At 45.9% G+C, this 26,616-nt stretch overlaps 1 protein-coding gene and 1 long non-coding RNA gene across 2 annotated transcripts in view; both read left to right on the plus strand.

The window, feature by feature from the left end:
- The first annotated feature begins 4,380 nt into the window (after positions 1-4,380).
- CAMK2N1 (calcium/calmodulin dependent protein kinase II inhibitor 1) lies at positions 4,381-5,957 on the plus strand. Its single transcript, XM_074191789.1, has 2 exons — positions 4,381-4,616; positions 5,581-5,957. Exons 1-2 carry the CDS (start codon positions 4,451-4,453, stop codon positions 5,649-5,651), a joined length of 237 nt encoding a protein of 78 aa, XP_074047890.1. The 5' UTR covers positions 4,381-4,450; the 3' UTR covers positions 5,652-5,957.
- A 1,322-nt stretch (positions 5,958-7,279) lies between these two features.
- LOC141491155 (uncharacterized) overlaps positions 7,280-26,616 on the plus strand; it is a 41,479-nt gene continuing 22,142 nt past the window's right edge. The window contains exons 1-2 of the long non-coding RNA XR_012469492.1: positions 7,280-7,791; positions 17,538-17,638. This is a non-coding gene — a long non-coding RNA (uncharacterized LOC141491155). The remainder of the gene's footprint in view (positions 7,792-17,537; positions 17,639-26,616) is intronic.

Genomic DNA, 26,616 nt, shown 5'->3' on the forward strand with positions numbered 1-26,616 from the left:
GGGCATTGGTGGGATACAAAGATAAAATTAAGCAGCTCCTGCCTTCAAGAGTTTACTATCCATCAGGATTCTGTGTGTGTGTGTGTGTGTGTGTGTGTGTGTGTGTATGTGTGTGAGGAGAAACTTATTGATTCCTGTGCTTTAGTTCATTGTGCCCTGTGATAACTTTCCTAATTGAATATCATCTCCTTGAAGGCAGGCACAATTTCTGGTTTATCTTTGTATGTCATTATACAACAAATGCTATGTTTTTGAATTACTGAATGATCTCTACTCTTTTCCTGTAGCATCCCCCAATTGTCCCTATACTGGACTTGAGTTTGAGTCCAATGCACCCCAAATTCTCTGGAACCCAATTGTTCTTAGGGGCAGGGCCTGTGACTTCTATGGAGTCTTGCTAGAAGAACTGGTGGAAAGAGTGGTCTCTCATCCTGATTCTGCCACATACTGGCTGTAACATTGGGCCATCATTTCCTAGACCTTGATTCATCTCAACCTAAAAATGTCACTAGATGGCTTCTAAGGTCCCTTCTACTCTCCTATTGTATGATCTAAATCCCCAAACTTTTGCCAAGGGTCTACCATGTGAAAAGTTGAATATTGGAGTATAAGCAAAAGTACTGAAATAATAAAATTCTGTTTTTACATCCTTTATCCCCCTATATCTGGCATTCTCTTCTCTAAGGTCCCTCTGAGCTCTGACGTCTTATGTTCTAAGGTCCTTCCCAGCTCTGACATTTTGTCTTCTAAGGGCCCTGTCTGTTTCGATATTCAATGTTCTAAGGACCCTCCCAGCTGACATTCCATGTTGTATGAGCCTTCTAAAATCTGACATTACACATACCCGTTTCTGAGGTTCTCTTCCAGCTCTACCATTCCATATTCTGAGGGCTCTTCCAACTTTGACAGCCTTTCTTCTTAAGGGCCCTCATGGGTCTACTGTCCCATGACAACTTATACAGCCTTCCAGTCTCCCTTGATTCTTTAACAGCATGAATGATCCCAGGACAACCCTGTGATGCTTTATGAGGCTTAGCTTACCATAGGGCAGGTCTCTGGAGGTGAGGGTCCTAATCTTGCCAGGGAATAAGATGGTTCCAGAGGCAAAATGAGATTAATGGGGCTGGTTTCCTCCTCATTTTGGGTGTCTCTCTCCTAAGAAGTTTTTCTAGCATCTGCTCCAAGGACTTCAGCCATTCAGAAATGGATGGAGAAGCCTCCTTTATGATCCTTCAGGGATATAGACCTAGTGGCAGTATTTCTGGATCAAAGGTGTATGCCACTATTTGTTCTGTATCCCAAGGAGAATATAAAAAAGGGGAAAAGCCCACATGTACAAACATTTATAATGGCTCTTTATGTAGTAACAAAGAATTGAAAATCGAGGGGATATCCATCAGTTGGACAATGGCTGAACAAGTCATAGTATATAAATGTGACAGAGTACTAATGTTCTATCAGAAATCGGAAGTGGGTGAACTTCAGAGAAGAGTGAAAGACTTGCTTGGACTGATGCTGAATGAAGTGGGCAGAAGCAGGAGAACATGGTACTCAGAACATTGTAAGAGCAACATTGTGAGATGATGAATTATGTTGGAGGCAGCTCTTCTCAGCACTTCAGTGAGCAAAGACAATCATGAGAGAACAGTCATCATGGAAAATACCAGAGGAAAAGCTATGGAGACTGAATGCAGAGAAAAGCAAACTATGGTTACTTTTTAAAACTTCTTTTATGTAGTTTTTTTCTTTCTCGTGGCTTTTTCCTCCCTTAGTTCTAATTCCTCTTGGAATTAGGAACATGCTGAACATGATTCTACATGTATAATGTATATCAGATTGTTTACTGCCATGGGGAGAGGGGAAGGAAGGGAGGGTGGTAGAAAAATGTGGAATTCAAAACCTTGCAAAAGGATAAATGTTGAAAACCACCTTCTCGTGTAACTGGGGGGGGAAAGTCTCTTTTACCTGATGCCCACTGAGCAAAGATGATATTAGCTTTCATATCTAGGACTGTCCAAATCTTGCAAAGAGCTATCCTCACCACAATGATTTATTCTAAAGACTGTGAGGTAGACTGTGTGCAAGGTTTATTATCCCAGTTTTGCAGTGGAGGTTATCTGAGACCAAGCTGTCTTGTCCAGGGTCGGGCTAGTACCTTAACTCACCTCTCCTGACTCCAAGTCCACTTTCATCACCACCTGGGTTCTGTGTCCCCTTCCAGCTTTATGTCTTGGATCATAAGGGACTGTTTGGTACTGGGGAGCCTCTTTCATTTCCTCTTTGGAAGATAAGACTCTGACTGTGCTGAGGTTTCTTGGGGAGGTCCCTTAGCAGCTAAGATAGGTAGAGGGCAGCTGGGTGGCATAGTGGATGGAGCACTAGCCTTGGAGTCAGGCAGATGGGAGTTTGAATTCATCCTCAGACATTTACCACTTACTAGCTGTGGGATCTTGGGCCAGTCGCTTAACCCCGATTGCCTCATATCCAGGGCCATCTCCTGTCATCCTGATCCATATGTGGTCACTGGGTCCAGATGGCTCTGGAGGAGAAAGTGAGACTGGTGACTTAGGCCAGCCCTTCTTCACTTAAATTCAGTCCATGTGCTTGTCATGGCATCACCTCCCCGATGACAGGGTCTTCTTTGGAAATGAAGGACAAAGCATAAGACAGGTAGAAACCTGCCCTCCATAAAGGAGGCTTCCACACCCATTTCTGAATGGCTGAAGTCCTTGGAGCAGATGCTAGAATTGGCAGATGTGGATTAATCTCCCAGTTGTGCCCCCAACATGCTTGTGTGACCTTGGGTGGGTGACTGCCCCTCTGTGGTGGGGCATAGCTCCAGCCAGCACAACATCTGTAGGCTCGGAGAGCAGGTGGCACGGGAGCTCTGGGATGCTCCGAGCATCCTTCACACTCCTCGGCCTCCTCCTAGCAAGCCATCTGGGCAGGTGACAAGCCTCTTAGAGCCCTGGGGTTCCCCCTGCTCTTCCAAGCCGCTCCAGAACCCCTTCCCCCTTCCTCCTGAGAGCAGAGGAGCAGAGACCCCAGCCTTTTTCCAAATGACATTGGGGACAGGGAGGGAGGGAGGGTCTGCTTAGAGCCGCCCGGAGCTGAGGTTCCCGCAGGCCTGAGCAGGTGCAGAGTGGGATGAGGGGTGGCACCCCGGCTGGCCTCACCTCAGGGGCTCAGCATCCCAGGGCTCGCGGGGGGGTGACCCCAGGCCGGGCCTCCTCACCCGCCCCGAAGGCCACTCCCGGGAGCCTGCTGCCCCTCCTCCGGGGCCCGGTGGGCGCTCGGGCTCCGGCTGCGCGGGGGCGGGAAGGTCAAGTCCACGGTCAATCATTAACCACCCCCTGGCGTTCGGCCAGGGGGGGCGGGGGTCAGGCTTCCTCGCTGGCCAGCTGCTGGGGGGAGGAGGAAGAGGGGGTGCGTCAGAGCCGGGGGGGGGGGCCCCTTTGTGGCGCCTGGGCTTCCCGGCCAGGCCCCCTCCCTTCCCCGGCCCGTGTCCCCGGGCGCCCGCCCCGCCCCCCCCCGCCTCCGCGGTCCGGTTGAGGCCCCGCCCCTCCGGGGGCGTGCCGGGGGGGCGGGGCGTGCCTGGAGAAGAGGCGCGGGGCGGGGCGTGCCGGGGGCGGGGCGTGCCGGGGGCGGGGCGTGCCTGGGGAAGAGGCGCGGGGCGGGGCGTGCCGGGGGCGGGGCGCGGGGCCGGGAGAAGAGGCGCGGGGCGGGGCGTGCCGGGGGCGGGGCGCGGGGCCGGGAGAAGAGGCGCGGGGCGGGGCGTGCCGGGGGCGGGGCTGCCGGGGGCGGGGCGTGCCTGGAGAAGAGGCGCGGGGCGGGGCTGCCGGGGGCGGGGCGTGCCGGGGGCGGGGCGCGGGGCCGGGAGAAGAGGCGCGGGGCGGAGCGTGCCGGGGGCGGGGCGTGCCGGGGGCGGGGCTGCCGGGCCTCCGTGACGCGCCGCCGCGCCGGGGATCCCCCCCCCCGCCGCTCCCGCCCCGCCCCGCCCCGCCCCGCCCCGCCCCGCCCCGCGCCTCTTCTCCCGGCCCCGCGCCGCTCGCGCCTCAGCTGCCTCCGGACCTTCCAGGCGGCGGGAGCAGCGGCGGCACCGGGCGGCCCAGGCGGCACCGGGCGGCCCAGGCGGCACCGGGCGGCCCAGGCGGGAGCGGGGCGGCCAGCGGCTCCCCCTCCCCTCCGGGGGCTCCCCCCCCCGCCCGGCCCCGCGGGGCCCCCCGCAGAGCCGGAGGCGCCGCGCCGCGGGGCCGAGGATGTGACTGCGGCCGGCGGCGGCGCTCCGAGAGAAGCTGCGGGCGCCCCGGCCCCGGCCCCGGCCCCCCGCCCCGCGCCCCCCGGCCCCGACCCCCCGCCCCGGCCGCCCCCCGCCCCAGCGCCGACCCTGTCCGCCGCCGGCGGGGACGGAGGGGGAGGAGGCGGCGCCGCCGGGCCCGCGGCCGAGACCATGTCGGAGGTGCTGCCGTTCAGCGAGGACAAGCTGGGCCCCTATGGCGACGGGGGCGACGTGGGCCAGATCTTCACCTGCCGCCTGCAGGACACCAACAACTTCTTCGGGGCGGCGCAGAACAAGCGGCCGCCCAAGCTGGGCCAGATCGGCCGCAGCAAGAGAGGTGAGTGCCCCGCGCCCCGCGGCCCCCCGCGCCCGCCTGGCCCCCCGCGCCCCCCCGCGGCCCCCGCGGCCCCCCGCGGCCCCCCGCTGCCCCCCGCGCGCCTGGCCCCCGGGGCCCGCTACCCCCTGTGCGCCCCCCGCGGCCCCCCGCTGCCCCCGGGCGCGGGGACAGGCCCCTCCACACCGCCGCAGTGCCAGTGCGGAGCCGGCCCGGGGGCCCGGGCCACAGTGGGGCGGGCCGGGGGGCCGGAGCCTCCTGCAGCCGGGCCCCCCCTTCCTAGACCTGTTCACGAGAAGCAAAAATAAATAAGCTCCCCCTCCCCTTCCCCTCCCTCCCCCAGACCCGGAGAGCCAAGTTTGGGCGAGGAGCGAGAGAAAAGAGCCAGAAAAGGGATTCCCCTCCCCGAACCTCCCCGGGGAGCTCCCCCCCACCCCCACCTCCTCCCTTCCCCTCCCTCCCAACCCTGCCCAGGCCCATGCCCAGGCCCATGCCCAGGGCCCGGTTGCCGTCCTCCCTCCCCGGCCCCGCCCCCAGCCCCACGGGGACCCTTGGCCGTGTTATCCAGAGCTGACAGCAGAGAGGCTGCTGTTCGCCTGCCTTGTCTCCCTCTTCCCCCCCCCCCAGGGCCAGGAGAGCCCCTTTTCCCCAATAACTAAGCCCTATGGGGGTGTGTGCTGGGGGGGGGGGATCAGGCTTCCCACCAGCCCTCGGGTTGTCCCTAATCCATCCCTCAGCCTAGGCTTCCCCCCCCCCCCAAGTAGCTTTGACAAGGGCAGAGGCTTATGGGCAGAGGAGGAAAGCTAAGGGATAACTGGGGCTAAGGGAGAGCCCAGGCGCCCCATTAAGTATGCACTAGAGAGGGAGAAGCCCCCTCCCCTCGACCTCCTTCCTTCTCCTCCCCCTGCCCCTCTCCCAGAGAAAAGGCCTTGCTTACTATTCTTCACTCTTCTTTTCTGCCTTACAGTTGTTATTGAAGATGATAGGATTGATGACGTGCTGAAAAATATGACAGACAAGGCCCCTCCTGGTGTTTAAAGCCCCCCAAAGACACTGAGTTCAGGGAGAAACCGATGATAACAAACACAACAACTTCACACAGTTTATTGGCCAAAAAAAAAAAGCACCGGAAAAAAAAAAAACCTTCATTACTCTAGCCTGCAGTCCACAATGCGGACACACCACCAACCTGTATCTTATGTCAGGCCTGGGGACAGAAGAGGTGTAAGCATAGAAAGGACAGGAAGGCTTTAGGGTCTTCTGCAGAAACAAAAACAAAAACAAACAAAAAAAAAGAAAAAGATTAAAAAAGAAAAAAATTATCCAAGAAATGAATCGATATTACACACACACTCATAAGGAAATTGACAGCAGCTGCAGCTGTTTGTCCAAATTAATATGCGTTTCCTTTTATATACAGTGAATATTGCGCAATTCTAGACCTGGATTTCCAGCCACTTTAAATAATGCAGCAGCAGCAGCAACAACCGCCTGCCCAGCAAAATGTCTCTGGGTTCCCAGTGGGAGGGGGGGGGGCTGGCATCCCCTTTTGCTGATCTGGCTGCCCTGAAAGTCAGCCCTTTGTTTACATTATTCCCATCTGGCAAAAATGATTCTGTGCACTTAGATGTGAAATGCTGTCCGTTTCATTTTTACAGAAACCTTCATATCTTTGGATGTGTGTAAAACAAAACAAAACAAAAACAAAAAAAAAAGGAAAAAACCAGAATGACTTATATATAGATATATAGATAGTTATTCTATTTCGTTTTCCCGCCACCTTGGAAGGTCTTCCTTGGTGGGATGTGCGTGAGATCCACAGAACAAAAACCAACCCACTTTCCCTAAGGAATGCCATCTAGGAGGAAGAGTTTTCTTCTGTTTTCAATGTGCTGTGAAGCTTGTTGTCCTTTGGACTGCTTGCAAGCAATCCGGGCTCCAGTTCACATGGACGGATTTTACATGTGGGGGGAGAAGGAAGGGGAAAAAAAAAAAAGCCTTCTTCTATCTGTTGTATGAGCCCTTACTCCTGTTCTTTCCTCCTCCCGGTGTTGTGGCGATTCATCCTCTTCAATGAATGGATTGTACAAAAAATGTGATCACGAGAGTGCCAAATATCTGGAAATGCCAAAAGGCAGTTTGGTTTGGTTCTTCCCCTTTTCTGTACTCCCTGAACCCATGTAAAGCAGTGCTTCCTTGGAGTCTCTCTTTTCTGGGTTATTTATCGGGCTTTCTCTTAAGGCAGAACCGCTCTCCCTTTTGCATGATGTTTGCAGAGATGCCTCTTGCGCAGGGGACTGGGGGTGGGGGGGGTCTTTTCACCATTTAGTTTTCTTTCTTCTTTTGGGTTTGCAACTTTGGATGACAGACCTCAAAGAGGTTTCTTTTTGCCTCCCCTCCGGTTGCCCCCTTCCCCTTTCCCTTCCCCCTCCCTCCCTCCCTTTTCTTAATTCAATATTGTGTATATGGTGCACTGTTAACCACAACACAGGGCTATTTCTGCAATGTACAATAAAAGGGACTGTTCCTGTGTCTAACCTCTTTTTGTGTCTTATTTCTGTGGTCCATTCTGTGGGGGGAGAGAAGAAAGGTGGTGGTGGTGGTGGGGGAGAGAGAGAGAAAGAGAGAGAGAGAGAGAGGAAAAACCAGTTAGGTGGTCACCCTTGGGAGATCACAGATGGGGAATGAGGCTGGCTGGATTCTAGGACTTCTCCTGCCAGGGCTGGGGTTGGGAGCCCCAGTGAATGGCTGTTCATTGTTGGACTGCTTTGGGGAATCTCCCCCACTCTTTGTAATGCCTGCCATCAGTTGTTGGACTAGGCTAGCATTCCCTTTTTTGGGGTAGGGCCAAGGGAATCCATGTGTACTGTGTCTCCCCAGCCCCCACCCCGAGTAGGAGAAAAGGCGGCCTGTTTCCTCCAAGGCGTGGCTGCTGAGCCATTGTCTCTCTCCAACACCTTCCAAGAGCTGGGTCCCCGAGGTGCCAGCCTGGCAGAGCAATTTCAGGGGAAGTGTGAGAATTTGCTTAGGAGATGAAAAAATACAGTAGACTCAGTGTGCATCTAGGATCCTCACCCGAGAGCCTCCATTCTGTAAACTGGTCTCCCGGGATGAATCTGAGAACAGAAATGGCAATTTGTGCAAAAATCTTTCTCCACACAGCCTGGTGAGCTGCAAGGTACAAATGCCGTGTCCTCCATTTTCCATTTGCAGGATGGTTTCAGCTTCAGAGGTTGTCTAAGCAAGGGCTCGGTCCCTTTCCTCTGATTTGTGCCCCATCACTCAGCCGGCTCTTCAGAGGGACAGGGCAGAAGAATCTTAAGTTAGCCCACTGGAGGGGAAGAATTGTGGGGTGGGACAAAGGACGCTGGGATTTTCCTTTCTTTTTCCAGAGGGGGAAGGATTTTGGCCAACCACTCACTCCGAGGGGGCTCTTCCCCCAGGGTTCTTTCCCTCACTTTGCCAACTGGGAGCTTAACATGTTTGTTGTAAAACTGTCAGCCTGGGGAGTCACAACACATTGCTCACGGTGACAGCCGGAGCAGTGTGACTCAGACTTCAGGTAAGACAGGGCCTGGAAGCAGGGGCGGGAGGGGGGAGACTTGGGGCCTCCCGAGGGCAGTCCCCGAGGACCTCATGGGTTACAAGTGCCACGCTTGCAGTGGGACTACAGAGCAACTGGACTTCCAGCTGGAAGATCTGAGAATGGGTCCGACTGTGGTTCTAACTAGAATGATGTGGGCAAATTCTTTTCCAATTTGCCATCTGTAAAAGAGGGATAATACCAGTGTTACCAGAAGGACTTTGGTAAAGAAAGCCCTTTGTAAATCTTGAAACAATACATGGGAGCTGTTAATATTCTCATGGGTGTTAATAATAATGAAAAAAGTATAATCATATGATTCCATGAATCAGCATAGGAATAACAACCAGAAATCCAAAGCCAGTACAGGCAGGGTGCTTGGGGAAATCTGTTTTTTCTCAAATGATATCTTCTTTCTCTTTACCATTTTCTGCCTCTTTTTTCCTCTCCTGAACAGAAATCTACCCAGGGAATGGGGGTGGGTGGGTGAGGGCCTTGTGCAAGGAATCCTTTGTAGGAAACAGGGGAAGGGAGGGTATTTCTGTCTGTTCAAAATCATGGCCTCTGTTACTTTCCAGCTGGATTTCTCTCCCCCACTGGAATTCTCTTTTTTTGTTATTAAGTGCTTGAAGACAAAGGTTTGCCGGTGGTGGACCTGTATGTTTAAAGTCCAACTCTTCAGTTTACAACCTGGGTGACCTGGGACACCTTGGGGCTTAGTACAATGAGAGGTTTGGAAGAGACCTTTCGGCTCTTGACATTCTATCATCCAGGGTCCTTCCCGGCTTTCCTACTTGCCCTCTCTTCTAGCTCTGAGGTTATATGTTCAAATGTGTCTTCCATCTCAAAATCCCAAGATTTTGTTCTTTAGTTGTGTATGAATTTCCCTGTTTGCTTGTTTATTTAACAACTTATTGAGGTCCTTCTCATCCTTTCCCAGACCCAAAGTCTGAATGGTCCTTAGAGATCATTTAATCCTCTCATTTATTCACTTATGGGGAAAGCCAAATCTAGAAAGATTCTGACCCAAGAACCCACAAGTACTGGAACCTGGTAAGAACTTGTAGAATTGAATCACCGGAGGTAGGATTTGAACCCAGAACTTGTCATGGCTTTGGAAGCCACTGGGTCATGGCTGATTTAGGGGTCACAAGGGAGGTGCGCAGGTCTGGTTGCTGTTCAGGAATAGAGAACTGTTGCCCTGGGACTTGGGATCCATCTTGATGAATTCTGTATGGATGCACCAGACTCCTACTTTAGGTTGGGGAAATGTCCTCTGCTCTCTGGACTTCACCACTTTCCCAGGCCTCCATTTAGCATCAAAGAAAATGAAGCTTTAAAAGCAACTTAGTAGATTCACAGTTTTCTAGGCTTCCATTTAGCATCAAAGAAGATGAGGCTTTAAATGCATCTTACATCAAGCAAACATTTGTACTCTTCAGCAAGGGGCCAGAGGATTGGCTGATATTAAATCATGTCAAGTGCAAGGTACCTCTGAAAAAATTTGTTTAAGTGATAATAAATATGGAAAGGGCTAGTGAAATGTAGAGGGTGTGTGAGGGGGAGGGGATGTGGTCCAGGGAGGGCTTCGGAGGAGCTGATGATCTACACTCTTGGCTTATCGATCGATGAATCAAGGGCCACATTACTCAAACTTAGCTAATTGAAAGCCTGTAATAAATGTAAACCTTTATGGATTCTGCTTCCTGTGGCCTGGCCAGGCTGACAGTCTGTGAGAATAAAAAATGCCTCCAAGGGGAATTGGCAAATTAAGTTTTAAAATGTAAGAGACTTGTAAATTACTGGCAACCCGAGACCACCGATGAAGGAGGAAAAAGGAAGGAGTGGGTGGTGGGTGGTGGGTGGAGGGGGTGGGGTGGGGTGGAGAGAGGAATGGATGGCATCCCAAGGGCTGGGGGAGCTCTTCTCATATCTCTCAGCACCTCTGGCTAACTCTGCAGAATTTGGGAAGGAAAATCACCATCTTTTCCCTAAAGTATTTTAAGCTGTATCATTTACTGGCTGAAGGACTGTGGGAGTGAAGAGCCCATCCAGGGCTGAGAGGCAGGAGCCACAGATGCAGTCCTTGACTCTGAAAGAAATTGGCTGCATGGATCAGTCATTTCTTCATTGATAAAATAAGGGGGGGTCAGACAAGTTGATTCCTAAAGGCCTTCTGTGTTTAATATTCTATGAACTAATTTTGTGTTCCAAGGCTCTGCCCAGCTCTCATATTTTATGTCTTCCTCTACCTTTGTCATTCTCTGTTCTTAGGCTGTCTCTCATACCAGCTCATACCAGACATTCTCTTTTCTAGGACCCTTCCTAGCTGGAACATTCTGTATTCTAAGGTATTCCCCACCCCCAACTCTGTTATTTTGTGTTCTCAGGGCCCACCCATTTCCAAATTCTGAGTTCTAGGCTTGTTCCTACCTCTTACATTTTGTGTTTTTAAGGTCCCTTCCAGCTCTGATATTCTATTCTATATATTCTAAGGTAACCTCCCAATTCTACCTGTGTTCTCAGGGCCCTCCCAGTTCTGACATCTTATCTTCTAAGGACTCTCCCAGCTCTGAGATCCCATGTCCTAAGGAACCCTCCTAGGCCTGGCATTCTGTGTTCTAAGGACCCTCCCAGCTCTGACATCCTGTGTTCTAAGGACCCTCTCAGCTTTGACATCCTGTGTTCTAAGGACCCTCTCAGCTTTAACATCCTGTGTTCTAAGGACCCTCTCAGCTTTGACGTCCTGTGTTCTAAGGACCCTCTCAGCTTTAACATCCTGTGTTCTAAGGACCCTCTCAGCTTTAACATCCTGTCTTCTAAGGACTCTCTAAGCTTAGAACATAGAATGTCAGAGCTGAGAGGGTCCTTAGAACACAGGATGTCCTAAGGACCCTCTCAGCTCTGACATTCTATGTTCTAAGGACCCTCTCAGCTTTAACATCCTGTCTTCTAAGGACTCTCTAAGCTTAGAACATAGAATGTCAGAGCTGAGAGGGTCCTTAGAACACAGGATGTCCTAAGGACCCTCTCAGCTCTGACATTCTATGTTCTAAGGGCCCTCCCAGTTTTGATATCCTATGTTCTTAGGGCCCTCCCAGCTCTGACTTTCTCTGTTCTAAGGGTCCTCCTAGCTCTGACATTCTCTTTTCTAAAGTCCCTTTCTCAGAAGCTCTATGTTTTGGTTGTGACATTCTCTTTTTCTATTGGCTGAAGCATTGAATGCTGGGGCTTTTTCCTCATGTGGATCCCAGAGGTCTGACCAGGGTCAGAGATCAATTCCCAATGTGGAATCTGGGCTCTGTCAATTAGAACTACTGGAGCCTCCTTTGCTGAGGTTCTAACAACACAGAATGCTGGAAAAGGAAAGGTTTGGGCCATAGGGGGACGACAGATACCTTACGTAACCAAGAGGTATTAATGAAGATCTATTAGAAAGCTTCCCAGGCTAACCCTCCAGATGGGAAAAGGTATCAGACAATCAATGAGGATGAAAGTTCTTTCCCTAGAATAGGAAATTGGAAAAGGGCCGCTTTTAGGGCTCTTTGGCAATGGTGGAATTGACTTAGATTTACAAGAGCATTGTGATGAGCATCTGAGATTCAAATTAAATGTACTACTTTATGAAAACCCTATGCTAGGCTCTGGGTGGGAATACCAAGAGAGAATGGACATAGACTCTGCCCTCCTTGAGAGTATACTGTAATAGGTATTAAAACTCTCTATTCTAACTCAGTAGACAATAATGTGTCAAAGGTGAACATTTAATGTTAACAAAGAAGGGCCCAGCTGGAGAAGCAAGAAGGAAATATTGGGAATGAGTAGCCAGATCAGGGGAAATACTTTTAAAAGGACCACTTATGTACTTGAGGACATATTCAAGAAACAATAAATACATTTTTCTTTACCGTGAGTCAAAAAATAGCAGACCTAAATCTACTAACTCTAGTCCTGACTTGCCAACTACTTTCCAGAAATCTCTGTTTGTACATCCTATTGATATCTCAACTTATCATGTCCAAAATGAAGGGTCTTATCTTTGCCCTCCTAAATCCATTCTTTCAAGTCTCCCTGTTTCTTATTGAGGACATCATCATTTCCCCAATTATCTAGACTTACAAATTCAGTCACATTCATCACTGTTTCCTCATCCTCACTGCCACCCCATATTCATTCAATTGCCAAGTCTTGCCATTTCCTCCTTTTATAACATCTCTCAAATTTGACCCCTTCTTTCATACAGTCAGTCTTGGTTTAAACCTTCATCACATGATTATTTCAATAGATCTCCCAACTGAACCCACTACTTTTGATCTCTTCTTTCTCTAATTTGTTCTTTATTCAGCTACCAAATTATTATTTCAAAGATGCAAGTCTTATCATATCACTTCTCTTTCCAAAAACTTTCCATGGCTCCCTATTGCTTCAAGGATAAACCATAAAATACTTAGCCTAGGGCTTTGGAAAGTGCCCCTTCATATGCCTTCCACTTAGAGTTCTACCACTTACTATCTAATGTCATAATCTCTGGCAACCTCTCTGTTTCCTTGTCTATACAATTATGGGACTGAACTCGATGGTCATCAGTTCTAAATTCATGATCCTGAGTTTCTGTTTTTTTCCAGGTTTTTTTTTTATTTTACTTTTTCTTTATAAACTCTCCATCTCAGCCAAACTTGGTCTTCTTTCCCCTAAAATTGACATTCTATCTTCATTACTAAAATGATGCTTTAAAAATGTTGTTATGTCAGCCAAACTTGAACACTGTCATAAACTTCAGAGAAATGAGAGTGTCCCTGGAGCTCCTCTCTGTCTCTGCATTGCACAAGATGGAAAAATGCTTTTAAAAAGAGGGGAGGGGGAAGGAATCAGAGGAGAGGGGAGAGAGAGAGAGACAGAAAGAAAGAAGAGGAGGGGGGAACAGATAGGGAGAGGAGGGAGACAGAGACAAAAGAAGAGAGGAGAGAGAGAGAGAGAGAGAGAGAGAAAGTGAGTGAGATGCACACTGAAACAGAGTCAGAGCCAGAGCCAGAGATAAGAGATATAGAGACAAGAGGAGAGGAGGGGGGAGAGACAGGAGAGGAGAGGAAAGGAAAAAGAGACACAGGAAAGAGAATGAGAAGATGAGAGAGAAGACAGAGAAAAGGAGAGGGGAAGAAACAGACAAAAAAGGAATGGAGAAAAAGAGAGAAAGGAAAATCAGAAAGAGAGAGAGAAGCGGAGGAAAGGCATCTAGGAGAAGACAAAGAAGGAGGAGGAGGAGAATGAGAAGGAGAAGAAGGAAGAAGAAGAAAGAGAGACAGAGACATACAGAGAGACAAAGACAGAGATAGAGCCAGAAGTAAAGACAGAGTTATAAAGACAAGAGGAGAGGAGAGAGATAAGAAAAGAAAGGAGAAAGAGGCAGAGTCAGAAAGAGAGAGAGGAGAGGAGAAGGTAAGGGTAGACAGGAGAAAAAAGGAGAGGTAGAAGATAGACAAAGAGAGACAGAGAGGGAAAGAGCGATAGAGGGAAAGAAACAGAAACAGGGAGAGATAGAGAGAACTTCATAAAAACAATTTCCTGTTGAGGAGACCTGTCACCCTGGCTTAGAAACTGTGCAGAATTTTCTCTCAAATCTCCAAGCAGCTGCTCTGTTTTTATAAAACTTGCCTGTTGTAGAGAAAGAGTTGAGCTGGGGGTTGGGGGGTGGGGATGGGGAGGGAAAGATGCCATGATTCCAGAAGTGGAGAGAATAACTCTCAAAACCACATGCAAATCCAAGTCAATGGCAGTTCCGGGGTGGCTCAGGACAGAGCCCAGCTGGGGAGCTGGGCTCGGAGGGGGAAGGCTTTGGGAGAAGGCCCAGCATCATGGGAGTTGATGGCTTTCCAAACCGGAGAGGCCACGGGGTGGGGGTGGCAGGAGTATGTGACTGTTGCCCTTTCTATCCGGATGAGGTGCAGGCTGTGGGGGGCTCGGGGTGGGCACTCCCTTTCAGCTCTAGACCCCAAAGGACGACCTCTCTGGGTACTGGAATGGGCAAGGACTCGCTCTCTGAATGGCTGCCTGAAAAGTAGAACTCATTGAAAGGGAAAGGTTGGCCAGGGAAACAGGTAGAGGGCCCAGCAGTGAGAGGAAGCTGGGTCAGGAGTTGGATGGGAGAGGTGCTGTGACAGGAAGTTGTCAAGGAGATGGGATGCCAAATGACAGGAAGTTATCATGACCAGGAGGCATCACCAAAAGGAAGCTCTCTTTGGGTGAGTTGTCATTCATTCATCAACATTCATTCATTCCCTCATTCAGCAAATATTGAAATTTTGTGTAAGTCATGGGAATGTGGGGGTGGGGGCCGGGTGCACAGGAGGAAACGTAGTTTAGCTCTGGTGGAGCCCTTCCCACTGCATGGTGGTGGGGGGCTGGGTCCACAGAGAAGGGGGAACAGACACTGTAGAGTAGGGAAAGAATAAAGGAGTAGAGAAGACTGAAGTCAAGTCCCAAATTGTGGTGGGACTTCGGCTTAGCGAGTAAGCAGGGAGGACGTGATCTGACATTTAGTGTTGTAACAGGTTCTAAAGTCCAAAGTCTGAGGGTCCACGTCCTGCAGGACCTGCTGCTTAACTGGAATAACAGCTGGTATTTACACGGGAGGTGACTTATAAGTATTATCTCATTTGATATTCATTACAACCTGAGGAGGTAGCTTCTATTGTTAGTCCCCAGCTTATAGGTGAGGAAATTGAGGGCAGACAGAGGTTAGGTGACCACAGCTAGTGTCTGAGGACACATTGGAAATCAGACCCTGAGTCCGGGACCAGCACTCTATCCACTATGCCAACTACCTGCCCTTGTTAACTCTGACACTTTATGTTCTAAGATTCCTCCCAGCTCTGACATTCTGTGTTCTAAGGACCCTCCCAGCTCTGACATTTGTGATCTAAGGCCCCCCCCCAGCTCTGCCATCCTGTGTTCTAAGGGTCCCCCCAGCTCTGCCATCCTGTGTTCTAAGGGTCCCCCCAGCTCTGCCATCCTGTGTTCTAAGGGTCCCCCCAGCTCTGCCATCCTGTGTTCTAAGGGTCCCCCCAGCTCTGACATCCTGGGTTCTAAGGGTCCCCCCAGCTCTGACATCCTGGGTTCTAAGGGTCCCCCCAGCTCTGACATCCTGGGTTCTAAGGGTCCCCCCAGCTCTGACATCCTGGGTTCTAAGGTCCCTCCCAGTTCTGACACTCTGTGTTCTAAGGAACCTCCCATCTTTGATAATCTCTGTTCTAAGGACCCCGTCCCTTTAACATTCTATAGTCTAGGACTCTTCAAACTTTGAAATTCTAAGTTTTAAGGCTTATTATTTCAAGTTATACAGTTTTTTCCGTGGTGTGTGTGTGTGTGTGTGTGTGTGTGCCAGAAGTAATCCCTGGTAGCCTATCCTGTTGCCATGGGAACCACTTCAGAGGTGTACCCTCAGCAGCCAGCACAGCTTGAGGGGGAGCCCCCTCAGCCCTCCTCAGGGCCTGGCCATCCTCTGAGACTTGGTTTTCTGGGCAGACCAGAGGAAGACAATAATTTTTCCCTCTCAGAAGGTGGGGCGAGCTTTCATCTCCGGCGGGCCTGAACTCAATCCCCTACTAGTCAATGTTATCTCCAGTTCATCAATGTAAATTATTTACTTCTGCTCTGGCTGCTTTCCCTGAGTGTCTCTTTTTCCTTTCTGCTACCTCCATCAACTCCTCCTATTTTTCAGGTGGAAGGGACTTCCTGGGACTACCCTTTAAGGCTAAAGGGACCTTTGAGATGACTAAACTTTACAGATAGGGAAACTGAGGGGAAGTGGCTTGCTTAAGATGACTCAGTCAGTTGCTCATAGAGTTAGAACTCAAAGAAACACTTGAGATCCTCAATCCACCTCCATCATTTTACAGATGAAGAAACTGAGGCAATGACTTAAAATAAGAGAAATGACTTAGCCAAGGATAAATAGCCTTAGCCTGTTTTATACCCAGACCTTTTAAATTAAAATTTTGCAATCATTTCCCAAGTACCCCATTGCCTCTTCTCATTCCACAAACATTTATTCTTAGTTTTTTGTTATCTAAAGGACTTATCCCCATTCACCAGCCCCTTCCATCAACCTCTTCTTTCATACTCTGAGGTCAATTCCCAGACTGTAAGGTTTTTGGGGAATGCCTAGAGGCAGGTTATCACCATGAAATATTGGGTACTCCAAGTTCTACTGGCTGTCCCTTACAGATTTCTAACCACATTCATTAAAAAGCATAGAATTTTGAAGCTTCAAAACTGGGTCCAATTTTGTTTCCTCTGCACATCCCCACCCCCTCCTTTTTTTCCCCCACAGATGAAGAAATGGGGACTTGGGCCAGGAATTGATTTGTTTAAAAGAAAGGATTTGTATTTATATTCTCTGATTCCAAGTCCAAGGAGAATTCTACTCTAATGTACTATCTTAGGGCAGCTTGGTGACTCATTGGAAAGAGCATTGGGTCTGGAATCAGGAAGACCTGAGTTCAAATTCAGCCTCAAGCTCTTACTAACTGTGTGATCCTGGGAAGGTCACTTTACCCTGTTTGCCTCAGTTTCCTCATCTGTAAAGTGAAATAGAGAAGGAAATAGCAAACAATTCCAGTCTCTTTGTGGAGAAAAACCCAAACGGGATCATGAAGAGTTGGATGTCACTGAACAACATCAACCACAACATAGCATCTTTGAAAAAAAATTTTAAATGAAACAATTTTTTTCACTTAATAATATTTTCTTTTTTCCATTGACATGTAAAGATAGTTTTCAACATTCATTTTTTGTTAGATTTTGAGTTCTACATTTTTTCCCTCCCCCCTCCAAGACAGAGAGTAATCTCATAAATAATACAAATGCAATCATATTGAAGATATTTCTATACCACCTTAAGCAGGGGTTCAAGCACTTCTAGAGATGGGGAGCTCATTTCTTTAGGAGGCAGTGCATTTCATTGTTTGACAGCTGGCAGTCATAAGATGGATTTGTTTTTTCTAATATGCAATTGATTCCAAATCCAATGCTCTTTCTACCCTGGATCTTACAGTTACATATAAACTGCTGATTTCTTTCTGACTCTAAGTCTCTGATTCTATGATCCTGATTCTGTCAATCAATAAACATTTATTAAATGTCTATTTTGTGGTACAATTAACAGGATTAAGACACTGAGAGTACAAATAAAGGCAAAAGAGAGTCCCTGCTCACATCATTCTTCATACTGTGATTCATATGACTGGATCTATCTAGGGTGTACCAACTCTAGGATGTGCACATTCTAGAGAAAATTAGAGCTAGATTTTATTTTAAATTATGTAATTCTCTCTTTCTTACAGATGAGAAAACTGAGGTCCAGAAAGATTGAACCATTCTTTCAAGGTTGCCAAGGGAATTAGTCCTAGTGAGGACTAGTATCTGGATTTTTCTGAGTCTGGAGGTAAACTTGATTCCTTAGCTTGGGGTCTAGAAGTCAGTTCTGGTCTGGGATCTCACCAATGGCTCTCCCACACTTCTCCTTCCTGACCTTGGATGTGCCAGATGGTGCAATAGCTAGAGTGTTAAGAAAAGCTAAGATCAAATCTGGTCTCAAAAATTTGCTGTGTGACCCTTAATCTCTTGGTGCCTCAGTTTTATCATCTGTAATATGGGATATGGAAAGGTGTTTGAGCACCTCTAATAGGTATCAGGTACCCTACTTGAAGGGTAGGATAAAAGTAGAACTTCCTAAGACCATTGTGAGGATTGGATGATGTTGATTATTAATTCAATTATCAAATCATTATGTATGAAGTGCTATATAAATAAATGTTAATATTACTATAATGATTAAATGTTAAAACAACCCTGAAGGACTACCTTAAAACTTCAAGGAGCTGTGATTTTGTCCTTAGCTATAAAGTCATTCATGGTCTCTAAACTAATGGGAGGCTGAAGGTGGTAATTTTCACTTAGGATGAATCCCTGGTCCTTGGACAAGAAATGCACAGGACTGAATGATGATAGATTTAGCTGCTTTTTAACTGTGCCAAAAATAATTTCTTTAGCAGAATCCTTATTTTTTGAATATTTTAAGTGCAGCATTATTAGGATTAGTAAATTTGACTGGCTATTTCCACAATTCCCAAAACAGATAGCATTTTATTCCTTGTTTTTTTTTTCTTTTTGCAAGGCAATGGGGTTAAGTGGCTTGCCCAAGGCCATAAACCTAGGTAATTATTAAGTATCTGAGGTTGAATTTGAACTCAGGTCCTCCTGACTCCAGGGCCGGTGCTCTATCCACTGCGCCACCTAGCTGCCTGACAGGTAGCATTTTAAAAAAGCAAAATATATTTGGTGTTTCAAATGAAAAACATTAAGCTTTCAGTAAGTTTGCCTTTAAACTTTTTGGACTGTTTTGTAGAAAGTTTTTTTTTTTTTTTTATCAAATCTCTGTTTCAGTATATATATATGTAGCCAACTTTGAGGGATCATGTAAAAATGCTAATTTTTCTTTACAATAAAAACTTTTGTTTGCCAAAAAAAGAAAAGCCTTGCACAGGGCCCATGCTTGAAGGCTGGCCATCTGGGTGATCTTTTAGAACTTGCTGACCCTTGGATTTGAGAGAGAGATGGCCTGGGGCCTCCTTCCCATCCAGTGAAGCAATGGAGGAGGTGAAGGAGAACATCCCTGAGGCTTCTGTAGAACTTTTTAAGGTTGGAAACTGTCTTGGCTCTCAAGAGTTTTGCAAGGTAGGAGGGGACAATACAGTTCATTGAAGCTCAGAGAGAGGATTAGACAACTTTTTTCAGGTTCACATGGTGAAGGGTCAAAGGCAGAGATTCTTGGATCCAAAAATCTATGGTGCCAACATAGATAGGAAAGTTGTAGGATTGTATGGGGAAGGACACTGGCCAATGAGTCTTCCACTCAAAGTGAATCTCTTTTACTCTCTGGAAATCATTTTCTTCATCTGAAAATGAGAGGATTGGTCTAGATCAGAATACCCCAAAGGGTCCATGTATCAGGGGATTTCAGAGGGAAATGAAACGTAAATATCTATTTTCACTGCATGTCAACTGCCTCGTAGCCCTATCAATTTTATTTAATGTATTAACAAAATTATTTTGAGGAGGGACTTCAGTGGACTGTCAAAAGGACCCATGATACAAGAATGGCTAAGAATGACCCATATCATTTTCTAACTTTCTATTTTCTCCCAACTCTCCTAAGTCTGACATTCTGTGTTCTAAGGCCCCTCTCAGCCATTTTCTAAGGGTCCTCCCACTCCCTGATTGTTTTCTAAGGGCCCTCCCAGCTCTGATATTCTGTGCTCTAAGAGCCCTCACAACTACAACATTATCTGAGTGGAGATATGCAGAGAGGCAACAGGATCATAGAACCTGATGAAGAAGGGACCTCGGGAACCATCTTCTGCAGTTCTTTATAATTGGGGAAACTGAGGTCAAAGAGAGTTAAGGTTACATAGGCAATAAGTATCAGATGTAGGATTTGAACCCAGGCCCTTTGACTCTATAATAAGGCAGTTTAACCTTGGCTTTATGAACTTGCTTTGTAAATACTGTGATGCCTAGATTTCAGTAGAATTGCTTTTCTTTGTAATTCTTTTTATTTTATTTTCTGCTTTTAAAAACTTCATTCTGGGGGTGGGGGTGGGGAGAATTTATTGGCTTCACCAGACTGTCATAAATATCTGTGACACAAAACTAGGTTTTTTTTGGTACTAGATTCATGTTCCATATGGAACTTTGGCAATTGCTAAAAAACAAGCCAAAACCAATGCCCAAGACTTGAACCTGTTATAAGGATCTAATGAAATAATATTGATAAAGTACTTCGTGTTACCAAACCAGCCAAATATCAGCTGTTTTTAGTAATTCTTTGAACTAATGGGGCAGGTTAGAGCATCAGGAACTGTTCTACAAGGCCAAAGTACACTGTATCTGTTTGTGGCTAGATCCTCTTGGAGTGAGGTTCAAAGACTATAGGATGATAGGATATTAGAATTGTAAAAACCCTTAGAACACAGAATGTCAGAGCCTGGAGGGGATCCTAGAACATATAGAGCTGGGAGAGCCATTAGAACACAGATTGTCGGAGCTGGAGGGGCCCTTAGAACATACAATGTCAGAGCTAGGAGGGTCCTTAGAACACAGGAAATTAGAACTGGGAGGGTCCTTAGAACAGAGAATGTCAAAGTTGGGAGGGACCTTAGAGCACTGGATGGAACTTGGATGGAACTTTGGTAATAGGGCATTAAATCTAGGAGCTTCCGTAGGACACAGATTGTCAGAGCTGGGGGAAACTTCAAAATGTAGATTATCAGAGGTATAAGAGACCTTAGATCACAGAATGCCAATTTTGGGGGGTCTTAGAAATTATCTAATCAAATACCCTTATTTTACAGAAGAGGAAATCGAGGAGGATAGAGAGAGTTACAGAAAGAAACAGATTCAGAGACAGACAGACAGACAGATGCAGAGGCAGAGACAGAGAGATAGAGAGAGACAAAGAGACAGACAGAGAGAGAGTCAGAGAAGCAGAGAAGACACTCAGAGAGACACAGAGACAGAAAGACTGAGAAAGACAGAGAGAGAGCCCAAGATCACACATTTCTATTATTAAGAAGACAAAAGAAAGGGGACCGTATTTGCTGATGCTCAGAAAACCTCATTCACAGGAAGGAAGATTATTATAATTTGAAGTTTGCCCAGTGCTTTCCTCCCTCTCCACAGACCTGTGAGTCAGGTTATAACTTATTATCTTCATTACTGAGGCTTGATGAGGGGAAGGGCCTCACCCAAGGACACCCAGTTTGAGAGCTGGAATCTGAACCTAAGATTCCTGTCTCTAAGCCTGTGCTTTTCCCACAGGGTAGGCTTCACTTTTCAGCCTATAATTCTAGGATACTGTGACTGAGGCCCCAGGGCTTTAGTTGCCTGGCTTATGGTGGTGCCCTTCTAGAGTTGCTGAATGGAGTTTATTCCTCTGGAAAATACCCCACTTTGGATAGATATAGTTGAGGGTGACTCTCATGTTGGTAGGATGAGTTGGCTGAGGTTTTTTTTTCTTGAAAACCCCGAGTCTGGGGATTTCCTTTTATATGTGGGATTGGAAGTTTATGGTACTAGTCATTTAAACTGTTCAGATACTTGTTTTGATAGGCATTGTATGACATTATTAAACAAACTGATGAGGTAAGGACATTATGGCAAGATCTGTTTGGGAAAAGATTATCTGGAAGCTGTTGATCCAGGCTAAAGGATAATATTTACCTGTGTCAGTTCACCAGGGGTGTTCCGATTGGTAATGAATCGAGTCAGGTGAGGTAGTTCCCTGTTTGGGAAGTGAAGTCATCTGTTAGTTCAGTAAATTAAAACTGTGGTTGGGCAAGCCTTGTCAGCACCCAGTCTGACTTTCCTTAGTGGAAGAATGGGTCATCACTACCATGTCTCCTTTCCCCTGATTGTGAGCCTCTTTTTGAGGATATATAGATATGAGGAAGAACCTTCTACTAGGCCATTCCACTTTTGGATAGCTCTCATTGCTGGGAGGGCAGGTGGGTGACTCAATGGTTAGAGCACTGGCCCTGGAGTCAGTAGTACCAGAATTCAAATTTGGCCTCAGGTATTTACTAGCTTATGACCCTGGACAAATCACTTTATCCTATTTGCCTCAGTTTCCTCAGATTTAAGATGAGTTGGGGAAAGTGATGGCAAACTACTCTAATATCTTTGCTAAGAAAAGCCCAAATGGAGTTAAAATATGAATATGATTGAAATAATTCAATGGCAATTGTTAGACCTTTTTCTTGCTATCAGGCCTAAATTTGGAACTTTCACCTATTATTCCTGATTCTGTCTGCTAGCATCAAAAAAGAACAATTATAATTTCTCTTCTAAATGATAACTCCATGAATAATGCTCTGCTGCATCCCTTAGTCTTCTCTGCTTGAAGTCTCCAGTTTCTTCAATCCTTATATGACTAAACTTGAGGTCTTTTTGTTATCCTGGCTACGACTTCTCCTCAATTTATAATTGTTTTTTCTAAACTTCCGTGTTCCAAAATGAACATAATACTTCAGATCTCAGAGAGCACAGTACAACAGCACCATTATCTTTTGATTCCTAAAAGCTCTGTCTCACTTAATGAAATTTAAGGTCACATTAACTATTTGGAATGCCCTATCACACTGCTGACTTGTATTGCTCTTGTGGTCCACTAAAAACCTCAGCTCTATTTCAGAACAATGACTGGGAGTTATGTCTCCCCCACCTTGGGCTTGTGAAGTTGATCTTTTGGTACTTGAATATAAAACTTTACATTTATCTCTGTTGTCTTTCATCTTTTTAAATTTGACATAATACTCTGTCACCTACTGTCATCCACTGTGTAGCTATCCCTCCTAGCTTTGAGTTGTATGCAGAATTGATAAATATCTTTTTTTTCCCATTTGTTCAGACATGTCTGACTCTTTGTGACCCTGTAGATCACGCTATCCCTGGTTTTGTTGTTATGCTGTTTTTTGGGGAGTAAAGGGGTTTGTCATTTCCTTCTCCAGTGGACTAAGACAAATACAAAACGACTTACCCAAGGTTGTTACATTTCTAGTAGGTTTCTGAGACAGAATTTGAATTCCAGTCTTCCAGACTGCAGGTCCAGGCTTTATCCACTGAGTCCTCTTACTGCCCTTTCCCCCAAAGTCATTGATTAAAATGTTAAACACCATAGAACCCGCACAGACCCTTGAGACACTCCACATAAGAACTTCTGCCATGTCATCATCAAACCATTAACAGCTATTCTTTGAATCTAACCATCCAATTGGTTATGAATCCATCTGATTCTATTATGATTTAATTGTAACTCTCCATCTGCTCCATAAGAATACTATAAACTATCTTCTTGAAAAATTCTGCTAAAAATCTCGGGATGCTATAACCACAGCATTCCAGGTCACTTGATTCATCCAGGGCAAGGGGGTCTCTCATTCTCTCCTCACTTGACTATCAATTCCCTGTTAAGCCCCTGTGATCTGTCATATCCAGTGACAGATTTTGTGATTCGAAAGCCATTTTCTTTTGAAGAGAAAACAGAAAGGAAATAAGGATTAAGGAGTTTTCTCTCCTTTCCATTATAAGGAATGTCCTTGCCATGCCCACCCCAAATACACCCCCCCCTTTCCTCTATCCTCTTTTCCCTTTCAACATAACTTTTAAAAAATATCCTTTTTGCTCATTCCTAAGTTCCCTTTCTACTAGTTTCCACTAATTCTGAGCTTTAGGATTCCTGACACTATTTTTACAGGACTGTCTCATGCATATTCATTATCTATTATCTGACTTCTACACATCTTTTAAAAATCTAAGTTGATTGATGAGCTCCCTGTGAATATACATTGACCATTCTCTGTGCATCCACATTGACAAGTCTTTTTAGACAAACCCTGTTTTTTTCTTCCTCACTGGAACTGTTTGCCTTAGTATTTTTATAGTTTTATTCTTGAGAATCTCTCATTCCTCCTAGGTTGACTTCTCCTAGGTGATTTCCTCACTTTTTCCTCTGTACTTTTTGACATCTCCTCTCTCCAAATCTTGAGTGCAAAATAGATTATTATGCCCAGGTTTCTTTTCGTTACCTATCACAAACTCTAGGATATTGTGCTTATTTCTTTCCACCTTTTCCTCCTGCCTCCTGCCATGTTCCTATCATTTCCACCCCAGAAAATGGCTCCTCCATGTTAATGAGAAACAGGTCTAGAATAGAATTTCTCTCTTCATTCCTCCACCTTATAAAGAATAAAAATTATCATTAAAGTGAGTTAAGGAATGAGAACCTATCCTGCATTTGGCAGAAGGATCTCTAGCAGATGTCTGGATAACTGGAGTTGTGTATCACAACTGTATCACACTTCTGAGTCAGACTTGTGACCTGTTTTCCACACTCTTCCTCCCTCTCTTCTTCCTATTCACATGATTGATAGTAATGATAAAATCATGTCTGTTGCTTCCTCCTTTGATCTTTACTCAAATACTCTTCATCATGCTTCCTTGCTCTTGTTCATAGATTTCTTAATATAACAACAATGAAAAGAATAACTAACATTTGTTTAAACACTTAAAAGTTTGCAAAGCACTTTACACATACTTTTCCCACCTTTTATCTATCTTGTGTCTTTTTAAAGTATAGCCACCTAGAGCCAGAGTTATGCCATGGTCCCATCCATAAATTTCTGGTTGGGTCTGCTTGCCTCAAGTCTCTTTTCACTCCAATCTATCCTCTCTAGGATTCAGTCTCTTAAGTGCTTTTCCTAAAGCTCAGATCTGATCATGTTACTTTTCTACTCAATAAGTCCCCGTGGTTCCCTATTACCTCCAGGATCAAATAAAAAAATCTTCTGTTTTATATCCAAAGTCATTCATAGCCTAAGTCATTCATCACCTTTCCAGTTTTCTTATCTCTTTCTCTTCAACAATGAGTCTGATATAGAGACACTGACCGTTCCATAAACAAGATACTCCGTCTCTTGGCTCTGGCTATTTTCTCTGGCTGTCCCCCATGCTTACTTGCAATACTTACCCTCCTCTGCTCCCTCTATTGACATTTCAGGATTTCTTTAAGTCCCAACTAAAATCCAATCTTCTTCTGAAACACTTCCCCAACTCCTCTTAATTCTAGTCCCTTCCCTCTGTTATTTATCATTCATGTAGTTTATATGCATATTGTTTCCACCATTAGATTGTAAGCTTCTTGAAAACAAAGATTGTATTTTACCTCCTTTTGTATTCTCAGTTCCTGGAATAGTCCCTGTGCCATAAGAACACATGGTAGGTGCTTAATATTTGTTTATTAATTGTTTAATCTCAGTGATACCTATGAAGTCAAATGTATACTCTTTTGTTGGGGCCTTTAGTCTGTCTTATTTGATACTTATACTTTTGACATTTGTGTATGGACACAAATTGCTGTGGGTTTTTACCACTGAATCTTTGCTGAATTTGTGGGTGTTCCAGCTACTATTCTTCTTTCTTTGAGGGATATTCATAGTGTCTTCTGCCTCCATCTTTTTAAGCTTAAACCCTTTTGATTAGATTTACAGGACACCTAACAAATATATTCTTTTTTTTTTTTTTTTTTTTGCAAGGCAGTGGGGTTGAGTGGCTTGCCCAATGCCACACAGCTAGGTAATTATTAAGTGTCTGAGGCTGGATTTGAACTCAGGTACTCCTGACTCCAGGGCCTGTGCTCTATCCACTGCACCACCTAGCTGCCCCTTCAACAAATACATTCTTACCAGACCTTTGTTAGGTGACCCCATCTCTAGCCAGGAATCAATCTATCATCAACCCTATTATAGTAACCAGAAAACCAAATCCCACTTAGATTCATCATCTCTTTAATCAGTTGTAGTCTTCTCAAATCAAATTTTCTATTCTACATCCTTTTCAAAGGACAAGAGTGGAGAAAGTAGATTAGAGTTCTGCAATTTCTTACCTAATACTTCATAAGTGACCGTACTTTTAAAGTTCTTTTGGAAGTTTCAATTGAGTCCCTATGAATTACCAGAAAGGAATAGTTGTCATCATTTTTTATGAGTCTTGGAATGTTTTTTCTCTTATCTTGACTACAAACATACCCCCAATAGATCTTTTGCTATTATCAGCTCAACCAATAGATGTATCACTATCTTTGAGTGGTTTGGGGCAGCTAGGTGGTGCAGTGGATAGAACACCAACCCTGGAGTCAGAAGGACCTGGGTTCAAATGTGACCTCAGACACTTAAGTCTTATTAACTGTGTAACCTTGGGAAGTCACTTAACTCTGATTGCCTCGCATCCAGAGCCACCTCCAGTGGTCCTGATTCTTATCTGGCCACTGGATCCATTGGCTCCATAGAAGAGATTCTGGTGACCTAGTACAGCATGCCCTCATTCAAATCCAATTCACTTGCTTGTCATGGAATCCTCTATCTGATGTCTTAGGACTCTTCAAAAATGAGAACAAGCCTCATAGTTGAGTGGGAAATTACTAACTACTATTCCTTTTATTTTCCTCTGCCCCTTAGTCTTTACATTTCCCTTTATTTCACAACTGATAGCTTCTGTGACTATCATTCTTGGAAGGACAAGCAGCTTTTTCATTCTCTTTAGGAAGAGACACAAATGGCTTATGAAAATACAATTGCCCAAGTGGTATTTTCCTTCCTTTTCTCCTGTGGGTATTGTTCTTCTGTTTTCTATAATTCAAATGAGGGTTGAGTATCTTTTTATCCACCCCCCAAACTCACCTTTCCTTTGAATTAAAGCCTTTCTTCTGTCTCCTTTAGAAGCCCTTCAATCTCCCTAAGAATCTAACGTATGGAGAGGTGTTTTTGTTTTCATTTTTAAAATAATCCTTCTCTAGCTCTAGGAGGGAGA

The sequence above is a fragment of the Macrotis lagotis genome, chromosome 1 (genome assembly GCF_037893015.1).
Source record: "Macrotis lagotis isolate mMagLag1 chromosome 1, bilby.v1.9.chrom.fasta, whole genome shotgun sequence".
In the NCBI taxonomy this organism is placed as follows: Eukaryota; Metazoa; Chordata; class Mammalia; order Peramelemorphia; family Peramelidae; genus Macrotis; species Macrotis lagotis.

Coding starts and splice junctions, on each gene's coding strand:
- CAMK2N1 (XM_074191789.1), top strand. CDS start 4,451: ATGTCGGAGGTGCTGCCGTTCAGCGAGGACAAGCTGGGCCCCTATGGC. Junction 4,617..5,580: donor GATCGGCCGCAGCAAGAGAG/GTGAGTGCCCCG, acceptor TCTGCCTTACAG/TTGTTATTGAAGATGATAGG.